We start from the raw sequence: 24,963 nt of genomic DNA on the forward strand, positions 1-24,963 counted from the left end.
TCAGTAGTACATCTGTCCTGCTATCTCCACCCCAACCCCGCCTCATATCCTCCATCCCCACTCTCAGCCCAACCAGTCGAGGCAGATGGACAGCTTCCCTGAGCCTGGTTCTGTCAGAGTTTCTGTCGGTTCCTTCCCACTATTGCCGACTGCTTGCTCATAAGGAATCCAAAGGCAACTTTGGATTGTTGGGTTCTCTGTTCTTTGGTTAAAATTCATAATTACTTCACCTCACTATGTGAAGTGTGATGAGGTGACACGTTCTGAATTGGCGCTACATTAAAAAAAAAAAAAAAAAAAATCATTTGAATCATGCACTAGTGGCATGCCTCAAGCCATGGTGACATGGACGGACAGATTGGTGCAGCATCAGCAGTGATGTGTCGACGTACCAGGATGTCGTGGTGAAGAGGGAGCTGAGCAGGAAGGCAACGCTCTCAATTTACTAGCCAATCTACATCCCAATTCTCCCCTATGGTCATGAGCTCTGGGTAGTGAACGAGATCGCAGATATCAGTGGTTGAACTGAGTGTCCTCCATCAGGTGGCTGGGTTCAGCTCGGACATCCAAAGAGAGTTCAGAGTAGAGTCGCTGCTCCTTCGTGTTGAAATGAGCCAGCTGAGGTGGTTCAGGCATCAGATTTGGATGCCTCCTGGGCGGCTTCCTTTGGAGGTTTTACGGCACGTTCAACTGGGAGGAGACCACGGGTTGGACCCAAAACCCGCTGGAGGGATTTCATATCTCATCNTATGAGTCCAGACCATTGACTGTGTCACTGCTCGGTTGCCAAAAACAGTTTTCCTGGTGTGAGATTTTGCTGAAGCGCCATGTGAATACAATTATTTGTGAAACAGTATAAATCTGACTAATTGTCTTCTTGACTATTCAAACATGACTCCAGAAAGGAAAAACTTAATGGTACTGTGCATCTGTGCGTATAAATATAGTGTTGGTTTTTTTTTGCCCATTCTTATGACGTCCAGTGTTTCAGAAACAACATGTTCCAACACACACAGTGAATTATTAATATTATGAAAAATCCTTTGGCATAACTTTTTTTTCTCAAAATGTACACTTTATTGTCAACAACAGTACAAAACAAAGCCTGTATTTACAACACTACTATGGCCTTTTCATGCTGCCTTCTTTCACTAATTAAATCGTTAAATCGAAAGTCATGAAAAAAAACTGGTGTCTTATCAAAGCTTTACTGGCTGTGGGACAAACCAGAAAAACCCGGAGGGCAACCATCTTTATGCACCTTATCTAATCAGCCAATCCACTGTCTTCAGTTTGGGTTTACGCCACTGAGCCAAAACGACAACATGATAATACAGCAGAAAATTAGCATAGATACCGTACAGCCTTATTCACCCTCATTTCTACTATACGGCGCTATTTCAACATCACATGATGGCTTCTTTACAGGAATAAAAAAAAAAGGAAAAAAAAAATAAAGAATTGTCTTTCATGTTGCATCACAGCCATCCAAGTAGGTTGCACACAGGATATAAATACGTCAAAAACACATGGAACAAACAAACAAACAACAAAACTGAGAAGTCAGCCCTGGCACAAGTAAAGCTTTTTTTAAATGAGGAAAAAAAACATCATTTCAGTGTAGACACCACAACAGAACATCTTTGTGCATTTTTTGTTGTTATACTTTTTAGTCTTATCTTTTCTGATTATCCTTTGCAACATAAATGAAATATAAAGTCCTTGGCGTGGGCCACAACGCTCCACAATGCTTTCATTATCATCAACACAACGCAGTCAGTTTGGTTCTTTGGTTAATAATGAGGAAGAGTTGCTTTACAGCCAGAGCACACACATAATTAGTTACAAAGGCCTTAAAAGGTGAAAAAGAAATTTACATTCTTCGAAGAAATTCAAGAAAACAAAACAAAAAATGAAAAAACTAAGTAACAAAGAAACCCCTCCATACAGCCTCATGACAAAAAAAAAAAAACATAACAGGGAGAACTTACCAAGAACACAAAAACCTGTGACACAGCAGCACAAGGCCGCCTTTATGCAGATTTCAGAAAGTGAGGTGGGACAGCAGACTGACGGCTGGACGTGCTGGAAAACGGTTCTGACTGTTGCCGTCTATGTGGAGCCTGATGAAGCGCTTCAGCCGCCAACTGGAGTCTGCAATGCTGCTTCCAACTGCTTCTTCCCCAAAGAGACGGACAGAGAAAAGCAGTCATTAGCAATCATTTCAAAGATTTTAAAAACACAAATTTAATCATCTTGACAGAAAGTATGAGTTTATTACAAATGAGTTCTTAGTTTTTTTACCATCAGCCTGTTAAACGTGATGACACTGGTGACATTAACATATGTGTGTGTTTGGCAAGAAACATGAGGATCACACACAGTTGAAACCACAAGTTTACATACACTGAATAAAAACATATATAACCTTTTTTTTCTCACTGTCTGACATTAAATCAGACTAAACTTTTCCTGTTTCAGGTCATTCAGGATTACCAAAATCATTTCTATTTGCTAAATGACAGAATAATGAGAGATAATTTTTTATTGCTTCCTTCAAAGTCAGAAGTTTACATACACTAAGATGCCTTCAAACTATTTGGGAAAGCCCAGATGATGATGTCCTGGCTTTGGAAGGTTTTGATTGGTTAATTGACAACATGTGAGTTAACTGGAGGCACACCTGTGGATGTATTTTAAGGCACATCTCAAACACGCTGCTTCCTTTGGTGACAACATGAGAAATCTAAAGAAATCAGTCAAGATATCAGGAAGAGAATTGTGGACCTTGGGGAAGTGTTTTGGTGAGAAATGTGCATATCAGCCCCAGAACAAAAGCTAAAGCCCGTTTGGAGATGCTGCTGAAGCTGGTAAGAGAGAGTCATTATCCACAGTGAAACCAGTCCTGTACCGACATGAGCTGAAAGGTACTCAGAGAGGAAGAAGACATGTCCTGTAGTCTGATGAAACTAAAACTGAACTGTTTGGCCTTAATGACCATCGTTACATTTGGAGGAAAAAGGGGGAAGAAGCTTGAAGCCTGAGAACACCATCCCAACTGTGAAGCACGGGGGTGGCAGCATCATGCTGTAGGGGTGTTTTGCTGCAGGAGGAACTGGTGCACTTCAAAAAATAGATGTCATCATGAGGAAGGAACATAATGTGGAAATACTGAAGCAACATCTCCAGACATTATCAGGAAGTTAAAGCTTGGGCACTAATGGGTCTTCAGATGGACGATGACTCTAAACAGATTAGTTACAGAGAGGCTTCAGGACAACAAAGTCAGTGTTGTGGACCGGCCATCACAAAGCCCTGATCTCAGTCCTGGAGAAAATTAGTGGGCAGAGCTGAAAAGGCGTGTGGAGGCCAACAAACCTGACTCAGTTCCACCAGTTCTGTCAGGAGGAATGGGCCAGAATTCACCAAACTATTGTGACAAGCTTGTGGAAGGAAACCCAAAACGTTTGACCCAAAGTTGTACAGTTTAGCAATTTGGTAGCAAAGCTGCCAGATACTAAGGAAATGTATGTAAACTAAAGACTTTGAAGAAAGTAATAAAAAACTCCCTAAAAGTTCTCTCTCTCATTATTCTGGCATTTAGCAAATAGAAATAATGTTGGTAATCCTGACTGACCGTAGACAGGACAAGTTTAGTCACATTTAATGTTAGACAGTGAGAAACAAATGTTGTGTGTGTTTTTATACAGTGTCTGGTTTCAGCTGTATAATGGGAGAGAACTCTGCATACCAGTACACAAGCTGATAGGTGGTAGCATACAGAAATACAACAACAACAACAACAATAATAACTTTATTTGTGTAGCACCTTTAACAACAACAATTCACAAAGTACTTTGACATGTAGAACATAAAATACATGTAAAATATCAGGCAGGACGGGGCAAACACAGGTAAAAACAATAAAAAGTGCATGCAAACACATGTAAATACACACAATAAAAATGAAAATGTACAGAATGGAAAGCTAGTTAAAGCTGGTTAAAAAGGACGACATCACACAAGAGGATCAAGAGAGAAACTGAAGAGAAATCAAAGATAAAAAACAGATTGAGATCAGGAGGTTGGACAGAGGGACTGTAAGCAGTAAACATTTAATGTGGATAAAAGGGCAGAGAGTGATAAAAGAGAAATAAAAGAGAACTTCACTTGAAGGCGAGTCTATAAAAGTGGGTTTTAAGAAGTGATTTAAAAGAAGTTACTGATCCAGCGAGCCTTATCTCCTCAGGTAGGTCGTTCCAAAGCCGAGGGGCCCTGACAGAAAAGGCCCGGTCACCCTCAGATTTAAGCCTCGACTTTGGGACAATCAGGAGGGACCCACCTGAGGATCTAAGGCGCTGGCGAGCTTTAAAAGTAAAAGTAAAATCTTAAAATCAATTCTAAAACAGGACAGGGAGCCAGTGAAGAGAAGCCAGAACAGGGGAGATGTGATGTCGCCTGTTAAAACCAGTAAGAAGTCCAGCTGCTGAGTTCTGGACCAGCTGGAGGCGGGAGAAGGATTTCTGTGGAACGCCAGATAAGAGAGACTTACAATAATCAAGACGGGGAAAAAATGAGGGCATGGAGGATTTCTTCAAGGTCTGTCTGACTGATCGAGGACTGATTTGATTTTAGACATGGTTCTTATCTGGAGGAAGCAGGACTGGATGACTTTGTTGATGTGGGGGTGAAACTGAGGTCAGAGTCAAGTAGGACGCCTAGATTTCTAGCAGTGGACTTTGCATTTGTGGACAGTGGACCGAGGACATTGGTGGTGAGGCTGTTGTGGGGGTTTGGAGAGTTGAGAGGTAGAATTTCAGATTTGGAGTTGTTTAATTGTCAATAGTTTTGAGCCATCCAACAGTTTATATCGTTAAAACAGCAGCTCGGCTTTCAGCAGGTCTCAGCGGGAGGTCTATCTGTGTGTTGTCGGATGATGTTAAGGTGCTGATGTAAAGCAGGTTTATCAGCTTAGTTGCTGTGTTAGCAAGCTAACAAGTGTAACAAAGTCTAGCTGAGACTGATGGGAACATAATATATGTTGCAGGTGTTTGGTCATAAAGCAAAGTGTAGGCCAGTGGTGCTGATGATGGACCTAGAGGACAAGTCATCAGTAGTACATCTGTCCTGCTATCTCCACCCCAACCCCGCCTCATATCCTCCATCCCCACTCTCAGCCCAACCAGTCGAGGCAGATGGACAGCTTCCCTGAGCCTGGCTCTGTCAGAGTTTCTGTTGGTTCCTTCCCACTATTGCCGACTGCTTGCTCATAAGGAATCCAAAGGCAACTTTGGATTGTTGGGTTCTCTGTTCTTTGGTTAAAATTCATAATTACTTCACCTCACTATGTGAAGTGTGATGAGGTGACACGTTCTGAATTGGCGCTACATTAAAAAAAAAAAAAAAAAAAAATCATTTGAATCATGCACTAGTGGCATGCCTCAAGCCATGGTGACATGGACGGACAGATTGGTGCAGCATCAGCAGTGATGTGTCGACGTACCAGGATGTCGTGGTGAAGAGGAAGCTGAGCAGGAAGGCAACGCTCTCAATTTACTAGCCAATCTACATCCCAGCTCTCCCCTATGGTCATGAGCTCTGGGTAGTGAAAGAACGAGATCGCAGATATCAGTGGTTGAACTGAGTGTCCTCCATCGGGTGGCTGGGTTCAGTTTGGACATCCAAAGAGAGTTCAGAGTAGAGTCGCTGCTCCTTCGTGTTGAAATGAGCCAGCTGAGGTGGTTCAGGCATTGGATTCGGATGCCTCCTGGGCGGCTTCCTTTGGAGGTTTTACGGCACGTTCAACTGGGAGGAGACCACGGGATAGACCCAAAACCCGCTGGAGGGATTTCATATCTCATCCTGCCTGGAAAACGTTGGTGGGAGAGAGGCGTCTGGAATGACCAGCTTAGCCAGCTCTCTACGCGACTAAGCAGAAGAAATGGATGGATGGATGGATGGATGGATGGATGGATGGAGCATCAGACAGCAGTAAGATCCACAAGAGAGAGCAGCGCGCATTTATGAACGGAGCAACAGTAATAACTTCATGAATTAGGTTCAACTATAAATGAACCCGACACGGACAAAGGTTCAGTCAGGACCTAACAGCAGGTCACACTGTGAACATCTCTTCATCTCAGACAGGTGAACTGTCAAACAGTCACAGTTTGTCAGCTGCAGTTTAATATTTTGTCACCTCAGCCATTGTCACTGACAGTGTTGCTTGCAGGCAACAAAGTCATTTTTACCTTGTCAGTCTCGGCTTTATTAAGCACGCACCTTCACAAGGTAGTAGTAGCAACAGGTCTGTATACAATACTACACATTTGATGCGGAACCTAAACAGTAAACACTCAATGGAATGCAGTGACTTCATTCAGGTAGCTCAGGCAAAGGCTGCACCAAGGCGACACACATTAGAGGTTATTACTTAAAGGAGAGAGACATTTTCCTTGAGACAGCAAAAGGGCCACATGGGCCACAAGTCCAACTATTTAACATAACACAGGCCTGTGTGTGTGCGTGTAGACGTCCTACTTCTTACCTCTTTCATCCATGTAGTAGAGCCTTAGTGCCTTTTAAACATTGTTGTCCTCGAGCTTCTTGTTCTCCTCAGCTGTTCCAACTTCCTTCTCACCGGTTGTCCAACTTCCTTGCCTGTGATGAATGCAGAATTGTAAAATCGTGACGTGGGGTGACTCACAGCACAGTCAGGCTACAGACTCACTTCGTACCAGTTGCTTATCAGTAACTCGCTGACATATGTAATCTTTTTTGGGCAGACAGAAGTACTTGTTCAGTCTGTTGTCAGAGATACTGTTGCTGCAACTCTACCTGCTGATTATTATTCCAAATTTACTCTCTAGGATACAAATTCTTTTTGTTGTTGTTGTTTTGTTTAAAATGCAGTGTGAGTTAGGAGCAACGCAGCTGGAACGTCAACGAGAACTTGACATTTAAAGGTAAAATGTACGTGCTCTCAGGTGTGCGTTTCGATACCTTCTCTTTATGTAGATCCAGTAGATGAGTCCCCCTACAGCAGCAACTACAAGGAGCGCTACCACGACACCCACGATGAGCTTCGACTGGTCTCCCGAATCCCCTCCAGATTCTATAAACAGACAGCCGCACTATGCGTCACCTGTGGGGCTACCACACCAAACCCACACAAGAAGCTTTCCAACAAACAGACCATGTGAAGACATTCAGTGGAAGGCTGGAAGGTGTCATGAAAGGCTGTGATGAAACACTTCCATCTCCATATACTTCCAACAATTTAGCTTAGCCTGCACTACAGAGACCAAATTTTCATCGGTTGTTCAAACTTGCCTCTGTTGAAGTAGTTTAGGGTTTCTGACTTCATCACTTACTTTCTGTTACTATAGCGACAACAAACCACTGAGTTGAGTTGTTTAGATTCTGACATGTTGGATATTTTTGGGGAGGAGATGGTGGCTGGTGTGTTCCTCCAACAGACCAGCAGAGGTATTTGTAAGGTCTTCACCTTACTATGTTAAGCGCTACGAGATGACACTTGCTGTGGACTGTGCTACATGAGTAAAATTGAACTGTTCACTGAGTTCCCAGTCAGAGAATCCAACGAGACTCAACAGAATCAGATTAAACACATTAAACTTGCCATGATACCAGTATTACCACAGGGCTAGGATAACATGTTTGAATAATAATAAAATATAAAGGCAAAGGAAAATGAAATCTTACCTCTTCGTTCGTGTTCCTCAAAAACTGAAACCAAACATAAATAAATTAGAACTCAAACAAAATATACTAAACACAAGTCAAACAAAACGTATGCATAACTTAACAAATGCATGAGACCACCTGTGTAATTTGTTAAGCACTGTGTGTATACATAGACCATCCAGCATCATAAAGTGCTTTAATTTGCACTCAGCTCTCCACGGTTTACCATTTTGAACAGAAATGAGGAATTTGAAACTGAATTCACCTTTCTATGGCCAAATCTGAGCCGCTTCACTGGACTTCTCTGAGACGTCAGAAATGAATCAAGCATCATATTCAACCTCTAAAACTCATTTTTCTGTTCAGGAATGTAGGTAAACAACTACAATTTGACATCTTAACCAAAAAAATAATAATGCGTTTTGCTATTTCTTCAGTTTAACAGTAAATTTGAAAATTCATAGATAACAATAATAATTATATTTTAGCATTAAAAATATCATTTTTGCTAAAAAGCTTCTACATACTGGTGCATTAACCATTACAGAAACATAACAAATGATTTTGGTAATTACCAATTAATGTTTATTTAGGGTAGCTGTGGCATAAACCTTACACTGAGTGGTGGTCTAATGCATTTGTTAAGCACTGTGTATGTGTCCATCCATCCACTATCTATACACCTCAATCCTCACACTCACATTCACACCTACGGACAATTTAGAATCACCAATTAACCTCAGCATGTTTTTGGACCTTGTGGGAGGAAGCCGGAGAACCCGGAGAGAACCCACGCTGCACGGGGAGAACATGGAGACTCCACGCAGAGGCTTTAATGCGCTTCTCTCACTTCCCACAATGGCATAAAATAGAGCCAACCAACAAACTAGTGGACAAGCATTAACTTACTAGAGGAAACACTGATTGACATGATATCTTCTCCCAGCTTGTTGCTGACGTTGCAGGTGACAGTCAGGTTCACCTTGGGGATCACAGTGATTGTATGGATGGCCTTCCCGTTGATGTACGTGCTCTTCTCCTGGATGCACAGCAAAAAGACATGAACAAGAATAAGAGGCTTCAGAAATATCTGGGGAAAAGCTTGCAAATGTAGGAGCCTCTTTAGTTGTACATAACATTTTCTATGTTGTGGAGAATAGTGGAGGGGACAGTTGACGGTGGGGAAAATACAGCAAAAGTCAACATCAGACAGGGGAGCTGAGTTCTGGTGACTTGCTGGGATTTCTGACAGCAAACTCAAACTGTGAAATCAATCTGAATTTAGAAGCAGATACAAAAATCCTCTTCCTTTACCAACCTGAACCTGACAGAGAAAGGCTACCTTGTTATTAGACCATTGCTTATGATGAGACCTGGGTAGTTTATCACAAAACATATTGATTTTGTGATTTTGAGTGTTTATTCTCTTGGACTGAAAGTACCTTAATGATTTAGGAAAATCTCTTAATGATAAATTTTTTTTTTAAAAAAAGCATTAAAAACATGCAGGATTATCTAAAAACGCATTTTCAGGTACTTTCAGCGGCATTTATTGCTGTTGCAGACTAGTATTCCTACTATGTATTGTGAGACTGTGAGGAGAATGTCCCCATTTATCACCTGTTTAACAGAAGGATTCAATAACTTTAAGAGCAGAAGCTAGTCACACTCAACTGCCACTAATTATGGTTTCAGTAGCTGACTGTGGGCATTTCACATATTGTAATTCACAACTGCTGCTAAAACAATTCTGTCCTGATCACACAGCCTGGGTGCAACACTTTAAAGAGCTCTGTGTGACGAAGCGAGAAATAAAAGCAGAAATTAGTCAAAGAAATCTGAGCACAAGCCGTCCCCTTTTATTACCCGAGAGCCGACAGGCACATATCAAACGACAGCGCACAACTTCACCTTCCCACCAACTTTGAATTACTTTCAAATTTAGCTGTAGCTACAATCTGTGCATCCACCTCCGCACCCATGACTCATGTTTGAATTACTCACAAACTTGTGAGAATGACGAGTTCATGAGTACATCACAAGAAAAAGTGAAACCGGAGCTTTGTGAAGATGCCGTCTCATATTTATACATACTGGACTAATCACAATATGAAGACAGATCAAAGTCATATCTTTCTCATTTCTTCACCCATTCTCACACTTCTCTGTCATTACTGTTTCACAGCGTACTGCATTTCAAAATTGAGTTGAGTAATGTGGTTTTGAAATTACAGCACTGTCTTGAGCGTTGAGCTGACAAGAAGAGATTCCACACAGTGGCTAATATGAATCACCCTGACAGCCATTCTACTCATGGCTGGCCCTAAAAGTGCCCAAGGCAAGAGTACAAAAGAGAAGGAAGGAAGCAAACTTTGATAGAAGAACAAAGAACATTTTAACCACCCTCATACCGCACTGTGCTGTTTTCTTGCTTCAGTTTGCTGCACTTTCTTGTCTCTACCACCGACCTGACTCAACATATCTCTGCTTTAAACACACTGGCTACTCACACTCCAACACTTACATCTGTGTTATTGATGCTCCAATGGAAGCTGGGCTCTGGTACTCCCTCAGCCTCGCAGGTCAGGACTTTGTATTTGGCACCCTCAGGACGGTGTTTCCTCAGGCTTGTGATTGAAGGCTTTCCTGATACAAAGACAAACATCTTATTGACATAGTTTGGTTCAACAATATTTTATCACATACCAATATTGTATGTGATGTACACATTTCTAAAATGCTATGACCTCCAGATTTTTTCAGGAAAACTGAGTGAACCCAGGCTAGTCGTGGACAACAGAATGTGCATCATTTATGAAAGAGAAATGTGCTTGATGGTAGATGTACTGTACGAAAGGTGTCTCCAACACTTTGTTCTGTCGGTTTACCTCTCAGGTATTGTTTTTTTTTTTTAAATTATGTTAAAAATAACTCTCCAAAATATTGCGCTGACGATGACACACACACGTACTCACCTTCTACGACCAGTTCAAAGCTCTGACGTCGCACGAGGCCATCAATGGAAGCTTCACATACGTAAACTCCTGCATCAGCGTAGGTCAACTTGCTAAACTCCGGTTCCTTCACTGGCTTTCCATTCTGAAAATCAGGACCACAGTTAGTCTGTCTTTTCGAAAGTGAAGTATAGCCTGCAGCTTTAATTTAGATGCAACATTAGCACACAAATCCCATTTTTATCCATTTTGTCATTTTCACTTATCCAAATGTTCTCATAGCTGGCCCTACCAATGACAAGCCATAAATGTATTAATGCAAGATACCAGTTACATCTAGGTATCTACTTTCTATTCTCACTTCTTCTCACCTTAGACTGTTTTTTTTTGCAAATGCTGTCTTAACTTCTATTTTCAATGCCACTTCTCTATTATCAACAAGCATCATTACCTGCGTCCACGACACTTTAGCATCGCCTGACGAGCTGTTCTCCGTCTTCACAGACAAGGCATCTCCTACCGTCTTCACAACTGTTCCAGTGAGACTCAGACTCAGGTCCAGGTCTGAGAAAACACAACAGAAAAAGGAAGGCTCTGTTGAGTCCTATCCGCTGGTCCAGTGTCTGTTCATTTCGCTGCTTGTTATTCCACGCAAAACAACTACAACGATGAAAGGGACTCATTCAACACTAATATCATAAGGTTCGCTTTCACATTTCTTTGCCAAGAGTCCAGCTTTTGCGTCTACTTACTGAAGAGCGTTTTTTTCTACACATCTGCAAACACACCATCAATGAAGAAAACTAGTATCTCTGACAACATCCCACGAGTCCCTACTGAGCGGAGCAGTTATTTCTGAGTAAAGGTATATGAGACAATAATCTGTTGCTACACCTGGCAACGTTTCTGTCTTGAGTTCCTTGAAGGAACTCAAGCAAGTCCAGTTGCTACGATTAATCTGTGAGAATAACCATGACCTGGATGACTGAGAATCTTCACAGACACCATGCACTTTGTACTCATACATTTTTTGCACAGTTGATTTTGGGATCTGAAGTATCTTTGAAATAGCTCCCAAGTGACTAGACTGACTTGTTCAAGTCAATTATTTGCTTCTTCAGATCTGTGCTGAGCTCGTTAAACTTTGTCACTGCAGCATTGGTGGATGAGTCTAATAACTGTATCACATGGGCTCTATTTAAATTGACTTAGAGAAGTCAGCAGCTGTAGTCAATCCTAATCACTCACAAGTAGGACATTTCATACCAAGATTTTTTGACTCAAACACAACTTTCTACATCATCAAAACTGATTATCCAAGTTGCTGTATGTATATTTTTGACCTAGCAGATTTTGTCACATTTCCAGAAGACCGATAATAAATCTACGAAAGAACCAAAATAACTGATTGTAAGTTGTGACAAAGATGCATGTGTTTCAATTAGTCCATCACAGAAAATTAAGAGCTGTAGGACTCATTAGAAACTCAAGACTGCCATGATAGACATGGTAGCTACAGGTGTATGTAAACTTTTGTTCACGACTGTAAGTGAAGAAAATTTGATACAGCAAAATAGATACGCAGGACAGATACGTCAGTATTTGCAAGCAAGCCTGAGAAACAGTGACTTTCTTTTACAAGGAGGGCTGGATCCATTAAGATACACTCACAAAAATACCTTAACTTTGAGAGATTTCAAATTTGAACAGTTATTGTTTTCTTTCCTCAGTCACAAACTCAGTTTTAAAGTTGGGAGATGCAGTGAATCTTTTATATGAGACGTACAGAAGGTTGTGTCAGAATGAGTCGGAGTTTTTTGTTTTTTAATTTCAATCATTGGGCCAATTTGAACTGAAGACTTAAAAACATACACAAGACAGGAGTAATTACTTAAGGGAGTGCTGATGAATGGTAGGAGGAGAACACAGCTTGCCTTTTCATTTTCTCACTGTTGCTCAGGCAATATGAGAAATTTCTAATTAGTTCTCCTCCACACTGCCATGCTGGATTCTCATAGTTTAAATTTGATTGCCATAACTCTGCTCCCATGACTTGGTTTACAGCTCATAGTTGGTGCTCTATTATATATAGCATAGCATACTATAAATAGAGTACTATACTATAAATATAGTAAGAATATGGGGAAGTTTCAGGGGTGCGGTCATTTGTTGGCAAAGTGAGGACAACAGTTGGAGGTTTCTGTCTGTGCAGCAGCAGTGATTTGTTTCTTTGATATGGTGCTGTATGATTAGGATGTGTGTATGTCATGAGCACTTACAGCTAACGACGATCCTTTGGGAGGCTTCCATTTCTTTGTTATCTGTCAGGGAGCACTTGTATTCACCTGTAGCCCCTCTGCTGATGGCAGTCAAAGTGTAGGTGTCTGAATTTTCCACCAGCACTTTCTCGCCCTGGTAGGAGGAGGAAGTAGAGGGAGAGAGAGAGATAGTATTAGCTCCTCTCACTGTGTTATATTATCAGGAAATAGAGAGAAAAGAAGAAAGAAGGAAAACTGAAATATTGACTTACAAGCTGAGTAGACGAAACCCCCTTTTTTTTTTTTTTAAATGCAGATTAAAGAGATACAGATACAGCGAGATTGGCAGGGCTTTTAAAAACCCATTCCAATATGTTAAAGGCAGGGGCAAGGACACTGTCACTGCACCCTAGGCTTAGCACTGCTGTTATTCCAGAGCAGACAGCAGTAAGCTACTTGAGGATACACACTAGGCACTGACTCACCATGACGTGGAAGAAGAAGGAGCTGGGTGGAGGGTTGCCGTCAGCATGACACTTCAATGTAACATTATCACCTTCTACGACAGGCCCCTTGGACATAACTTGGAGGCTAATCTTCTCTGAGGGATCTGAGAGGTTCAGTGAGTAATTAAGGGAAAAGAGAAGCGGAAACATGAATGGTTGGAATGGAAGGCACCTTCCATTGACAGATAATTTACCTTTTACACAAAATCTTATTCAAATGGCAATGCATTTTACAGCTGCTGAATGCAATCCTCAATTCCAATTGAGTTTTAAATATTTTGATTAAACGCCCCCCTCTCATGCATGTAGAAAAAATACTAGAAAAACTCATAAATGCAATGCAGTCTAGTACATCACTAAAACCTACAATGACTTCAATAATTAACAGAGTAGAATTATCACATTTTTGGTTGTCTCTAACTAGAAATATGAAACTGCATTCCACTTACAGTGAACAGACAAAGGTTCCATCTCAAGTTCTTCATCGGTCTGCTTGTATGTGGAAACGCAGGCAAAGATTGCACCAACGTCCTGCTTCGTGGCTGCATACTGGAGGGTGGAGGAGGTAGTGGACAGGCCCGTGGCTGGGTCCAGCTTAAGGCTGGGGGTGATCACAGCTGGATTGACAGACACATTACATTAAGGTGTAGCATTAGCAGTTTGGCTGCAAAACCAGGTGAGCATTTTTTTTTGTATAAAACTAGTCCAGAAAATTATGGAGTTCCACAGGGTTCTGTGTTAGGACCAATATTATTTAACTTGTATATGCTCCTCTTAGGCAATATTATCAGGAAGCACTGCCTACATTTCCCCTGTTATGCAGACAACACCCAGTTCTATTTATCTATGAAGCCAAATGAAACCAATCAGTTGGTCAAACTTCAGGCATGTCTGAAGGACATGAAGGCCTGGATGACCTGTAATTTCCTTCATTTAAATTCAGTTAAGCACCAGTTTTGAGAGCCTGGAGCCAATGCTTGGGCGGTGGAAACACAAAGAACTGGTGCTAAGTCAGGCACTAGCACGGAACTAGCCCTGGAACTGGTTTGGTGGACAAGGGGAGAAGCTGATAACTGGTTCTTAGCTAACGACCCTGCTTCAGTGTGGAGAGGCCTTCAATACATCACCAACTACAGGAGACCATCCCCCCCTGTTGTGGCAAATAAAAATCTGGCCAACAACCTCAGCTCCTTCTACTGCAGGTTTGAGAGGGACACATTCACACCCCTCACCCTCCACAGCCCACCTCTCATCCACAACACAACCACACCACAAACCCCTGTCACACCCCAGACTGCACAATGCGTGAAGAGGAAGTGAGCCGCCTGTTCCAGAGGCAGAAAATCAGGAAAGCACCAGGCCCAGACGGAGTGTCACCCTCCTGTCTGAAAGCCTGTGCTGACCAGCTGGCTCCAATCTTCACCAGGATCTCTAACAGGTCCCTGGAGCAATGTGAAGTCCCCTCTACTTTCAAACACTCCACAGTCATACCGGTTCCCAAGAAACCCTCCATCACAGGACTGAATGACTACTGGCTCCTTGTATGTTCCTTGTATGTTCCTTGTATGTTGTTGGCCATTAAAGCTGATTCTGATTCTGAATACACTTGTTTATACACTCATCGTTCACATCTACTCATACATACCTTTCTCACTGGCCAACAAGGGTTGTCCATTCTTCTTCCACGTGATAGTAGCTGCAGGGTGCGCATCTGAAGAAACGCATGTTCCCACCTGAACAAAACAGAAAAGCAATCAAACTGTCAAAACAAAGCCTGCGTAGTCACAAAGCTGTTTCTTGTACTGCTGCAACACAGAATAATTTAATGAAACAAGTTCCCTAAACTAGAGAATCAGTCTTTTAAGTACTTGAATATTTATGACCTTCTACTGCAAGGCTGCATGCAACAGTGTGTTTTTACTGGCTGGTGTGAGAGCAAGATCTGCTCTCCTGTGCACTGCAAGGTGGCGGACAAGCTTGGTTTGTTCCCCACTGGGACCTGCAGACAGTGTTCGATCATCTCTGAGGCTCACAGTTTGAGCGGCTGAAGTAGACAAGCTTGGTACTGGTGTCAGTTAAGAGCTGGTGATCATCACTGCAAAGAGGGGTGGGGACATCTGTGCACTGTCAGTGTATTTCTCCCGCATGACGAACAACGTGGAAGGATTTGTAGTGGTAATACGGCCTAACCGGGCCTACCACCAAAAAGTTATGGCATCCTCTGTTTAATCTAGAGTGCTTTGGAAGAGTGTTTTTTTCCTCTTCCTCATACCAGCAGCTAGGAGGGGCACCTTCTCACACTGTGCCCTGCAGCTGCCCTGGGCTGCCCTGCACAGGGGCGTTGACCAAGCTCAGTTGTCTGTCAGATCCAATAAGCGGAGTGCTCATCATAAAATCCCTTAGAGGGCAACACACATAGAACTTGAAAAGCATCCAGTGATTATGGTATCGGTTGGTGATACGTGAGAAAGCAGGACATGTTTTATCTGTACAATATTAAAGTGTTTGTTTATGCCCCTGAGCTGCACCTGTTTTTAGCCTCTCTATTTTACAAGTCTTTGCTTAATTTGTTTTGTAATATTGTTGCTGTACATATAATCTGTTTATGCTGTTCGTCTGGTTTGTGTGACGCCTCTTGACCAGGTCGTTGTTGAAAATGAGAACCAGTTCTCAACTAACTTACCTGGTAAAATAAAGGTTAACTAAAATAAACATCAGTTCAACTTTATCTTGTGTTTTAAAAGTGAATGGTAGCGCCAAAGAAATGTCACTGGCTATTCTCTCTCAAAAGAATAATTGTGAATAAAGCACTGGACAAATAATTTGACCAAATACCTGCTGCTGGTACCTTCGTTATAACACTGATTACAGTGAAACCTTATTTTCCCTTCCCTAGAGTTGTATAATGCAATATAACAAAAACAGAAGAATGTTGGATGGTTGCCAGAACAGACAAACAAGTCCTTTATTCAGGAATGAATTAGATTTTGTTTCAAATGCACGTTGTCTCCCTGTCTCATTACGTCTTCAGGACTGAAGGTCACCAACCGTAGCAGAGATATGCTGTGTGTGAACCAGATAAGAAGTGAGTCATAAGAACATTCCTTTTCCCATGGTTTCATATCCTGTACTACAGCCCGCACCTCTGAATTCACGTGACTCACCACAAAGACGTCTCCTGGCAGTAAATACAACAGTCACACAGTCATGTAGTCACAGCAGCCCTTATTAGTAGATTTATCAATTTACTGATGTATGCATACTGTACGTGTGTTTTTATTTAAAGTTCCCTTCACACATTTTTATTCTTACATGAATCGTTTAGGACCGACATATTGGCGGGGGGTGGGGGTGGGGCAGGGTGAATTGATTGGCACAGCTGTTGTACATTGTCACGCTTCAGCAGAGCTGAGCAGAATGACACAGAGAAAACAGCAAAAATGTCAATGATGTGTGTGGTTGATACTAATAAAGACTGGGTGTGTCTGTGCTGAAGGAACCCACCGCATCTTGGCTATAAACTTTAAATGACTACTTTTCTTCCCCTTTGACAAATCCAGGATCTCTGAATTTGCCAACACTGGTAAACTTTGAAGCATATATACGTTACACAAAATGTGTCAGACTCCACTTCTCAGTGTAGCTTCTCTGGAAGTTTCATGTTTCAAAGTTAGTTGTGACGTCATAAATCCTTCTGGTAAACCGAGATTTAGGAGAAACAGAGAGACCTTCCCTCTTCTGCAGACTTCCAACTGCCTGAACTGTTTTCACTGCTCAGGATCACCTGAACTGTCCCTTAGTTATGCTGCTATAGCTTTAGACTGCCAGGAGATTCCCATGATGCACTGGGCTCCTCTCCTCTCTTCCATACAGTTATAACCACCATTTCATGTCACTAACTCTGTGTTTCCCCCGAGGTCCTGTGTTTGTTCTCTCTGTGGACGTCTCTGATCCGGAGCTTCACGTCTCTGATCTGGAGCTTCACGTCTCTGATCTGCAGTTTCTGGCTTCACCCACCTCCAAAATGTTCATTATTCAGTTTATATTGTTGTCTGTGTTCTGTCTGCTATCCTGCTAGCCTTACTCCAACCACTCTCCCAACCCCTTCGTCCCCACTCTCGCCTGAACTGGTCGAGGCAGATCCCCTTTTATTTTTTTTAACTATTTCAACCTCCTCTAATGCTTCAGGCTGCTTGGACTGAGCAAATTATCCGACATGTCAGCTTCCTGTTTTCCCCAGTCATGGACCCAGTGATAACTGGTGCATCACTCATCCGCGTTTCATGTCACGTGTGGAGGGGTATTCACTACAACAGCATGTGTCCACAACAGTCACTCATCATGAGCTCAGTCAAACAGACAAACAGCAGATCCCTGAGCGGATGAATGTTTACATTCAGTACACGACGCTGACGGTGTCATGCAGATTTCACTTCAGACCAGAAACACATTGGTGTGGCTCAGTGAGACAGCTTTGCACTTCACACCACTACAAAACACTAAAGTGTAAAAACTGTAGAGATCTTACCGTTGTTAGTTTGTCCTTCTGCAACGCTTCGGGCTTATCCATAACCTGAACTGATGATGGTTTCTCTACAAACACGGAAAGACAGAGTCAGAGTTTGGCTTGGAGACAAATTCCAAGAAGCTTTTTATATTTCTTTATTTTCTTTCTTTCTTTTCTTCACATTGTCAATAATTTCTCAACTTATCTACTGAATTCTGGGGTGCAGTAAAGAAACACACAAATATTGTACCCACACATATATATATATGTATGTAATTTTATGTAAAAACTTTTGTACATGTTTATGCTTACTGTAAACAATGACAGAGACGGGACATTCCAAGAGATCGTTGTCTGACACCACCAGGCAGGTGAAGGTCTTCTGGTCTTTAAGTGAGGCGTCGGTGATGAGCAGGCTGTACTTGTCATCAAGGCTGATCCGCTTGGCATAATCGTCTGTGGCCTGAATGGTGGCTTGATCGTTGCGAGTTTGTTTGATCAAAAGATCGCCAGAATTGTCACTTGTTTCCTAAAGTGTCAGATGACACAGGGAGGAAACAGCAAACATAGTCAGGTGCGAGATTGTGTAAAGCCTGCCAAACCAAATGACTGTTTGCTTTAACAGACATGTACAAAAATATACAGATCTTTGAAACCTGTCATTCACATATAATCCAAAGAGGAGGACCGTTCACTGGTAAAACCACGAAAAACGAATGTCAAGTAGGTACACACTGTCCGTGTCTGTCGTCTGTTAAAATATTTACTTGTAGCTTGAATAAACACCTTGAGGTAAGATTTGTTTTAGTCCAGTTACAGTTGAACACTTGCTGGTCAAATGATCTACCTAGCAAAACACTTCATCACATTTCTAGCAGATGAGCTTCTTTACATAGCAGCTATGTAGCAGACAGACAGACAGACAGACAGACAGACCAATAAAAAAAAACCACAATCTTACAAATGCAAAATCTGTCATTTCAAAATGTACAGATATCTTCAGTTTTCCACATCCTTCCAGGAAGAATATAAATGGATGTTCAAATCCGTTCATACGGTCCTCTACTTCTTTGAAAGCAGGAGTTCAGTTCACCTGAAACTTCTCATTGACAGTGTTAACAGTCAGGATCTACTTACATATTTCCACTTGATGAACATCAGATCCTCTGGTGCTGGAGCTCCACCGTTGCATGGTATAACGATGGTCGATCCATACAAGGCGGTCACGTTTTCTGTACCCTGCACTGCAACACAAAGAGTACAGACTGTTACTACTAATGCAAATACAAGGTAGGACAACAAGACCCAGAGAAGACAACAGGAGTGACTGCTTTGTTCAGTAATGGGTGTGCATCAGCAACCTGAGTGCTGCTTGTTTGGATCCTGAGTGGTCAAATCGGGGCACATGTTCTTTCCCACTGCTTGTGCAAATTCAAACCCAAACACTGCTGGAAAGCTGGGTTTGAATCACAGGGTATTAAAACACCTGAGATCCTAAGACCCAGCATCAAAAAGGAGAATGAGCAACAACCTGATGTTTTCCATCACTTGATCTGGAGCTTTTGATCGGGCAGGAAGAACAGAGAGTAAAACTAAACATGTTGTTTATATCCCGTTGATCACAAAGCTTTCAGATTGTGATTGGACAAGCCAGGTCTTTCCAAGTATAAATGCCCTCAAATGGACGGTTATGAACAAAGCAAATAAAGCTGCACCACAATAGGCCTCCTAGGTTGATGTCAGACGTGTGAGATCAGACTCACTGCAAGGGACAAAGGTATAGTGAAAAGATGGATGAGGGTCAGAGCACAGTGGAGGGACGTTAAGGTCTTCACGCTCCAACTCTTTTTCTTTGAGCTTTTAGCTAAACAGGCAGAACAAGACGTGGTTCAGATTCTGCTCATTCCAGAGTGATGAGGCCAGAAAATTCTCAAGTGCTGCTGCTAACTGAGGAGTTAATGGCTGGAAGCAATACATCCTCAACTCTGAGCTGATTCAAGAGTTTTCATTTAGTAAACTGTCATACAGTACGTGTAGTGAAATGCAAAGTGATTGTTCCTCAAGGCTGCGCAATAAAAATAAGACATTATGAAAGAAAAACAAAACAATAGAAAAATAGTAAAAAGTCACAACGTCACACACAGTAAGCACGTATCTGATCCTCATCAGATCTTTGTCTCCAGTTACAATCCAACGGTATTCCTACTCCAAGTCCATCCAGTGATCAAGCAAAGTGTTTAAATAAGCCACCAATGAAACCAACATTCATTTCTAAACACTAGAACAAAAGCTCAGATCACTTTATGTTCTCCTTTTTTTCTTAAGAATGAATCTGTTTTGCAAATTGGCTTTGACAGGTGGCGTGGAGAAAAGCAAAGACAGTAAAACAGAAACCACCTGTTGGTCCCACTCAGTTATGACAATTCACATTTTTCATTGGCACACAGACTGATGCAGTCGTCAGCGATTAGATCACATTATCACCAGTTCTTGTTTGTGGAGTTCAGCAGACAGTGAGCACGTAGGTTCCTCGTTCTACAAGATTTCTACAGAACTGAATTTAATTCTTCTCTTCGTCACTGCGTAATGAATCACGTCGGCGGTGACTTCCAGTTAAGTTTATTCAAAAACAGCCACAATTACGTCAATGTTTAAAAAGAACACATGATGCATAAATGGTGTGGATTTAAAATACTACCAAGAAGTCCAGATTTATTCATTGTTCATTTTTCAGGGAATTCAGGTACAAAGCTGAGCTGCAAAGTAAATCAACTCTTTGTATAGTGTGCAGCACTATGATATATATATATACACATATATGATTTAATAAACGTGACTATGAAAAGCTGCATGTGGTAGACGTACAGTGGTAGCTCTCAGCCCCACCCAGAAACAATGGGCGTAACTCTTATTTTGGGGCATTACTGTATACTTCAAAGCCTTATAACACTGTCTACAAAAACTCAAATGTTTGAAACAATCAAAGGAAGATAAGTGAGGAAATGTTTGGCCTGGTCTGCCGTCCTAGGACGTGAGTCCGTCCACACAGCACAGCTAGTGGCAGAAGCAGCCAAATGTGGCTGACTCACCCTACCATCTAACTTCTGTTTCCCAAACTGAAATCCTGCTTGCTTTTTTGCCATTTTCAGTGATGATGATGAAATCAATTCATGCTGTTGAGGAGTATCTGGAGGTTTAAAGTGAGGCAGAGACCTTTCTGAATTACCCTGGTATTGTTGGTAAATTCCATTAGTCAAAACTAGCCTAAAGTTAGAACTTGCCCATCTAAATCTGCCGGGACTCTTTGGGGATAAAGTGACAGACAGGTCAACACTAACAGGAGATCACTTCATGAGAAAATAAACGTTATGGCCACATTTTGTTTTGTAAGTTCACATGTTGGAGAACATGTTTTCTGCAGAGCCTCATCGTGTCAGAGGATCAGACAGGAACCGCTTCAAATAAACAGAAATTTATTACAAAAGAAGAAACTCAATAATACAACCAGGGAGGAATAACCAGTGAGGTAGGCCACACACAATTCTTCTCTCTGCCGTTTTCAGCTTAATCAGGGAGGTTAATGTGCCATTATTCCCTCCCATGTTTGTGAACACTGGCCAGAAACACTGCAGATGACTTGGGTTGTACCTGTACTGTGATCTGACCGATGATGTCTGGTGGGGAAAATAAAAACACTGAACCGTGCAGTGTTTGGGTGTCAGGTGACCTCAGCCCAGCCCTCTCTTCCTCTTTCCCTCTCCTGCTCTCTCCCTCTTCTCTTCCTCTTTTCCCTTTGGCTCTCTCTCTTGCTTTCCCTCCGGCTGTGTTTCATCGAAGACCACCTGATCACCTGATCACAATCGACGCCTTCACCAGCTCATTCCTTTGCTCTCGCCAGACCGCAGACTCAGTTAACTCTGTTTACTCATTTCCCGACCGGTCCCTCGCCCCGTCGCCTGCCTGGGTCATTATCCAGCCGACTGCTCCACATACAGCCACACCCACCCGGGGATCCCTCCTCCAGCCTCTGCAGATCCTGCTCGCCTCACTGGACCCCAATCCCCCACCACTACTTGTTTGGTAATTTGATTTACCGCTGACCCCATGAGTAACCCAGTTAATGCTAGTCCTAGTATTACTATTATTATTAACTCTGCTTGTATTTCTGTAATTCCGTGTAATTTGTGTGATTCTGCCTTGTGGTTGTGTTGCAGTATTTGAGTTTGCTTCTGTTAGACTAGTTAGGATTTAATTTCACTTTCTTTCCTCGGTTATTCCTCCGTGTGTATTATGGGGGAAAAGGTTTACAAAAGCAGGGTTTTCCTGCATAGAAGCACTTTGAGCTTTATGGAACCCTCCCAAAGACGGTTTAGCCCATGCCAAAGTAAAACTGTCTGCGCTGACAAGAATTTTAAAATATATATTTTTTAACCGGCTTTGTTATTTAGGGTTTAAAGAGGAAAATGCGCAGATTTCTCAGTTCCTTTACTGTACACAGGTCGATCATGCTCGCTGTCATGTGTACCAACCTGCAGCCCTCTCCGTCCTGAAGGCACGGTTTTGTTTGCTATGGCAGTTCCGGCAGGCTCCTATCTCACGACTATCTACCAACTAAACATTGTGCTCCAGGGCAGATGAAAACAGGCCTTTTCGGGGCCTTGCTGTCCAGCCTTCATCACTACAAAGCGTCCAAACTGACACTGCAAAGTAAGAGCTTTGACTGGTTTCATTAACTTTTTGCAGGAGTGTTCGGTGCTATTAAACCGTGAAGAAGATGCAGAAAGGAAAAGTAAATGGACCGTGGTCCTCTTTCTGATGTTTCATGGTGTTGTTCAGTTTGTTGGCCATGTTTCAACACACGGTGAGCAAAGAACTAGCCACTCAGTCTGGACAATACTAACTGAATGTATAATAATACTCAATATTCACATGATAGGAGGTGAACACTAACCAGCCAGCAGTGGAATCATTTCATCACAACCTTCATCACAGTATCGAAAGTCTTTTTTTTCACATTGGTAAACCAGTAATTACCAGTCCCAACAAGGCCTCCAAAACAATAATAACATTAGTGATCTACACTGACTACTGCAACTCCTTACTAGCAGGCCTCCCCGCATCCACAGTCAAACCTCTGCAGACGATACAGAATGCAGCACGTCTGGTTTTCAACCAGCCAAAAACAGCACACGTCACCCAGCTGGTCAGATCGCTTCACTGGCTTACAGTTGCTGCCCGCATCAAATTCAAAACCCTGACGATTGCTTACAAAACTACAATAACAACAGCTCCCTCCTACCTGAACTCTCTCACTCCTTCCTGCTCACTAAGCTCGACCAACAAAAACCTCCTGATACAACCACCACAACAGGCCCGAGGTCGATAGCTGGACTCTTCTCCTCTGTGGTTCCACGGTGGTGGAACGAGTTACCAAACTCTGCTCAGTCTGCTGACTCCATCTCAGTCTTTAGGAAAAGACTAAAGACCAGCTCTTCACTAAACACCTCTGCACTTGACAGACTGAAAACAAACAAACAAACAAACAAACAAAATCCTATTACTTCCACACAGCCTGCTACTGGCATGGCACTTATCTAGATTGTTCTCTCCTGACTAGATCCTTGCTTGTCTTGTATCTGCTCTCAGATGTACGTTGCGTTGGATAAAAGCATCTGCTAAATGAAATAGTAGAAATGTAGAAATGAGCCCTTCTTTTCCTCACTCAAAACTTTTTTTGTCTATGCTTTTGGCATGGTTATTTATTGCACAGTTTTTCTGCTTAACAGTGTTCTGTTTAAGTTGTTTTCACATTTGCTAACCGTTTTATCTTTATTTTTGGACTGTTGACAACATGCTTTACGAAGCTGAATGTGTTGGCTTCCTTGGTCTTCGTAGACATTTTGTTCCTCTCACTGTTTAACAAACTAAAATAACTCTACTTGAATCAGTGATGTCTTCATTGCAGCGTTCTGAACAGCAGAGCTGGAAGAATAAAAATTGACAGGAGCGTGTACAGCAAGGAAGACAAGCGAACAATTCAACCTCACCATCATCACAATGGGGAAAATAAGCAAGTGGCACTTCCTCCAGTCATATGAAACGATCTTCATCTGGTGTAGATGCAGCCGTGCAGCCCTTCTTGCCAAAAGTGAAAATGCAGGCTGTCATTTTATTTTGGGAGATGTAACTGATATAAAGCCAGCATGTCAAGGTCAGGAAGTATCAGGAAGCAGATGGTAATTTACTGCAGCATGACCCATGGATCAGTTTAAGGCCAGGGTCCAACACATCGATGCTGTTTTAGCAAGGGTGAGTTTTTTAATCCGGCAGTATGTATTTTAATTTAGGCCTTTCTGTCAAATATAAAACTAGCTCTCAATGGAAGCCACCTTCCCCTCGTCTACAATAAATCCTCCTTGGAGCATTCTAAACTGAACTATTTTTGAAAACTTAAATGTATACATAACACTGAAAAGCAGAATATGGCATTTTGATCAAATGCTCAGCAAAAGAAAGTGAAATAAATTATTTTTACAAAGGTCAAATGGCCACTGTATGAAATCTTAACTCTTGGCTGACATCGTGACTGCCAAATAAATCTGAATATAACAACTATACAGAATCATTTACACAAATCTGTAATCCTGATTTTCATTCTGGACTGTCTTGCTTTTCCCTAGAGATGCTCACAGGGTTCCTGTAATGGGATGTTGCCCTAAAACTGCAGGGATATGGAATAGCTCTCGTATGTCAATAATGGATTCAATATCAGCACTTAAAGATGTCATGTACCATCTGCAGGGTCCCTAACTCCAGTGTAAGGCTACACCGTTGGAGGACTGCCACCAAGCTGTTTGGGTCACAGCCTGGAGTGGGTTGCTGGCACTTAACAGACGATTGTCACAGGAATAAACAGCAATCCAGACTCCATATGTGCATCAATGCATATGTCAATATCTAGCAGCAGCACCATCTGTATCCATGTGAGGTTGACAGTCTAAACTAAAATGTCGATCTACACCTCCTACATG

The 24,963-nt window shown here is 42.1% G+C and overlaps 1 protein-coding gene across 4 annotated transcripts in view; it reads right to left on the reverse strand.

Moving 5' to 3' along the window:
* Nucleotides 1-1,053: 1,053 nt before the first annotated feature.
* Nucleotides 1,054-24,963, reverse strand: part of LOC103372412 (CD166 antigen homolog) — a 49,089-nt gene continuing 25,179 nt past the window's right edge. For 2 of the 4 annotated variants that reach the window (XM_008302044.1, XM_008302047.1), the window contains exons 2-16: nucleotides 19,070-19,176; nucleotides 18,245-18,461; nucleotides 17,954-18,018; nucleotides 15,071-15,158; nucleotides 13,875-14,042; nucleotides 13,405-13,529; nucleotides 12,941-13,073; nucleotides 11,113-11,225; nucleotides 10,683-10,806; nucleotides 10,232-10,353; nucleotides 8,617-8,746; nucleotides 7,726-7,749; nucleotides 7,003-7,114; nucleotides 6,548-6,660; nucleotides 1,054-2,175 (exon numbers count right to left, since the gene is read on the reverse strand). In XM_008302044.1, the coding sequence (XP_008300266.1) occupies nucleotides 6,582-6,660; nucleotides 7,003-7,114; nucleotides 7,726-7,749; nucleotides 8,617-8,746; nucleotides 10,232-10,353; nucleotides 10,683-10,806; nucleotides 11,113-11,225; nucleotides 12,941-13,073; nucleotides 13,405-13,529; nucleotides 13,875-14,042; nucleotides 15,071-15,158; nucleotides 17,954-18,018; nucleotides 18,245-18,461; nucleotides 19,070-19,176 (1,607 nt within the window). In that variant the 3' untranslated portion in view covers nucleotides 1,054-2,175; nucleotides 6,548-6,581. Of the gene's footprint in view, nucleotides 2,179-6,547; nucleotides 6,661-7,002; nucleotides 7,115-7,725; nucleotides 7,750-8,616; nucleotides 8,747-10,231; nucleotides 10,354-10,682; nucleotides 10,807-11,112; nucleotides 11,226-12,940; nucleotides 13,074-13,404; nucleotides 13,530-13,874; nucleotides 14,043-15,070; nucleotides 15,159-17,953; nucleotides 18,019-18,244; nucleotides 18,462-19,069; nucleotides 19,177-22,589; nucleotides 22,594-24,963 lie in introns of all 4 variants that reach the window. The other 2 variants (XM_008302046.1, XM_008302045.1) reach the window with 2 other exon arrangements.

The sequence above is a fragment of the Stegastes partitus genome, unplaced genomic scaffold (genome assembly GCF_000690725.1).
Source record: "Stegastes partitus isolate 25-593 unplaced genomic scaffold, Stegastes_partitus-1.0.2 Scaffold1751, whole genome shotgun sequence".
Taxonomy (NCBI): Eukaryota; Metazoa; Chordata; class Actinopteri; family Pomacentridae; genus Stegastes; species Stegastes partitus.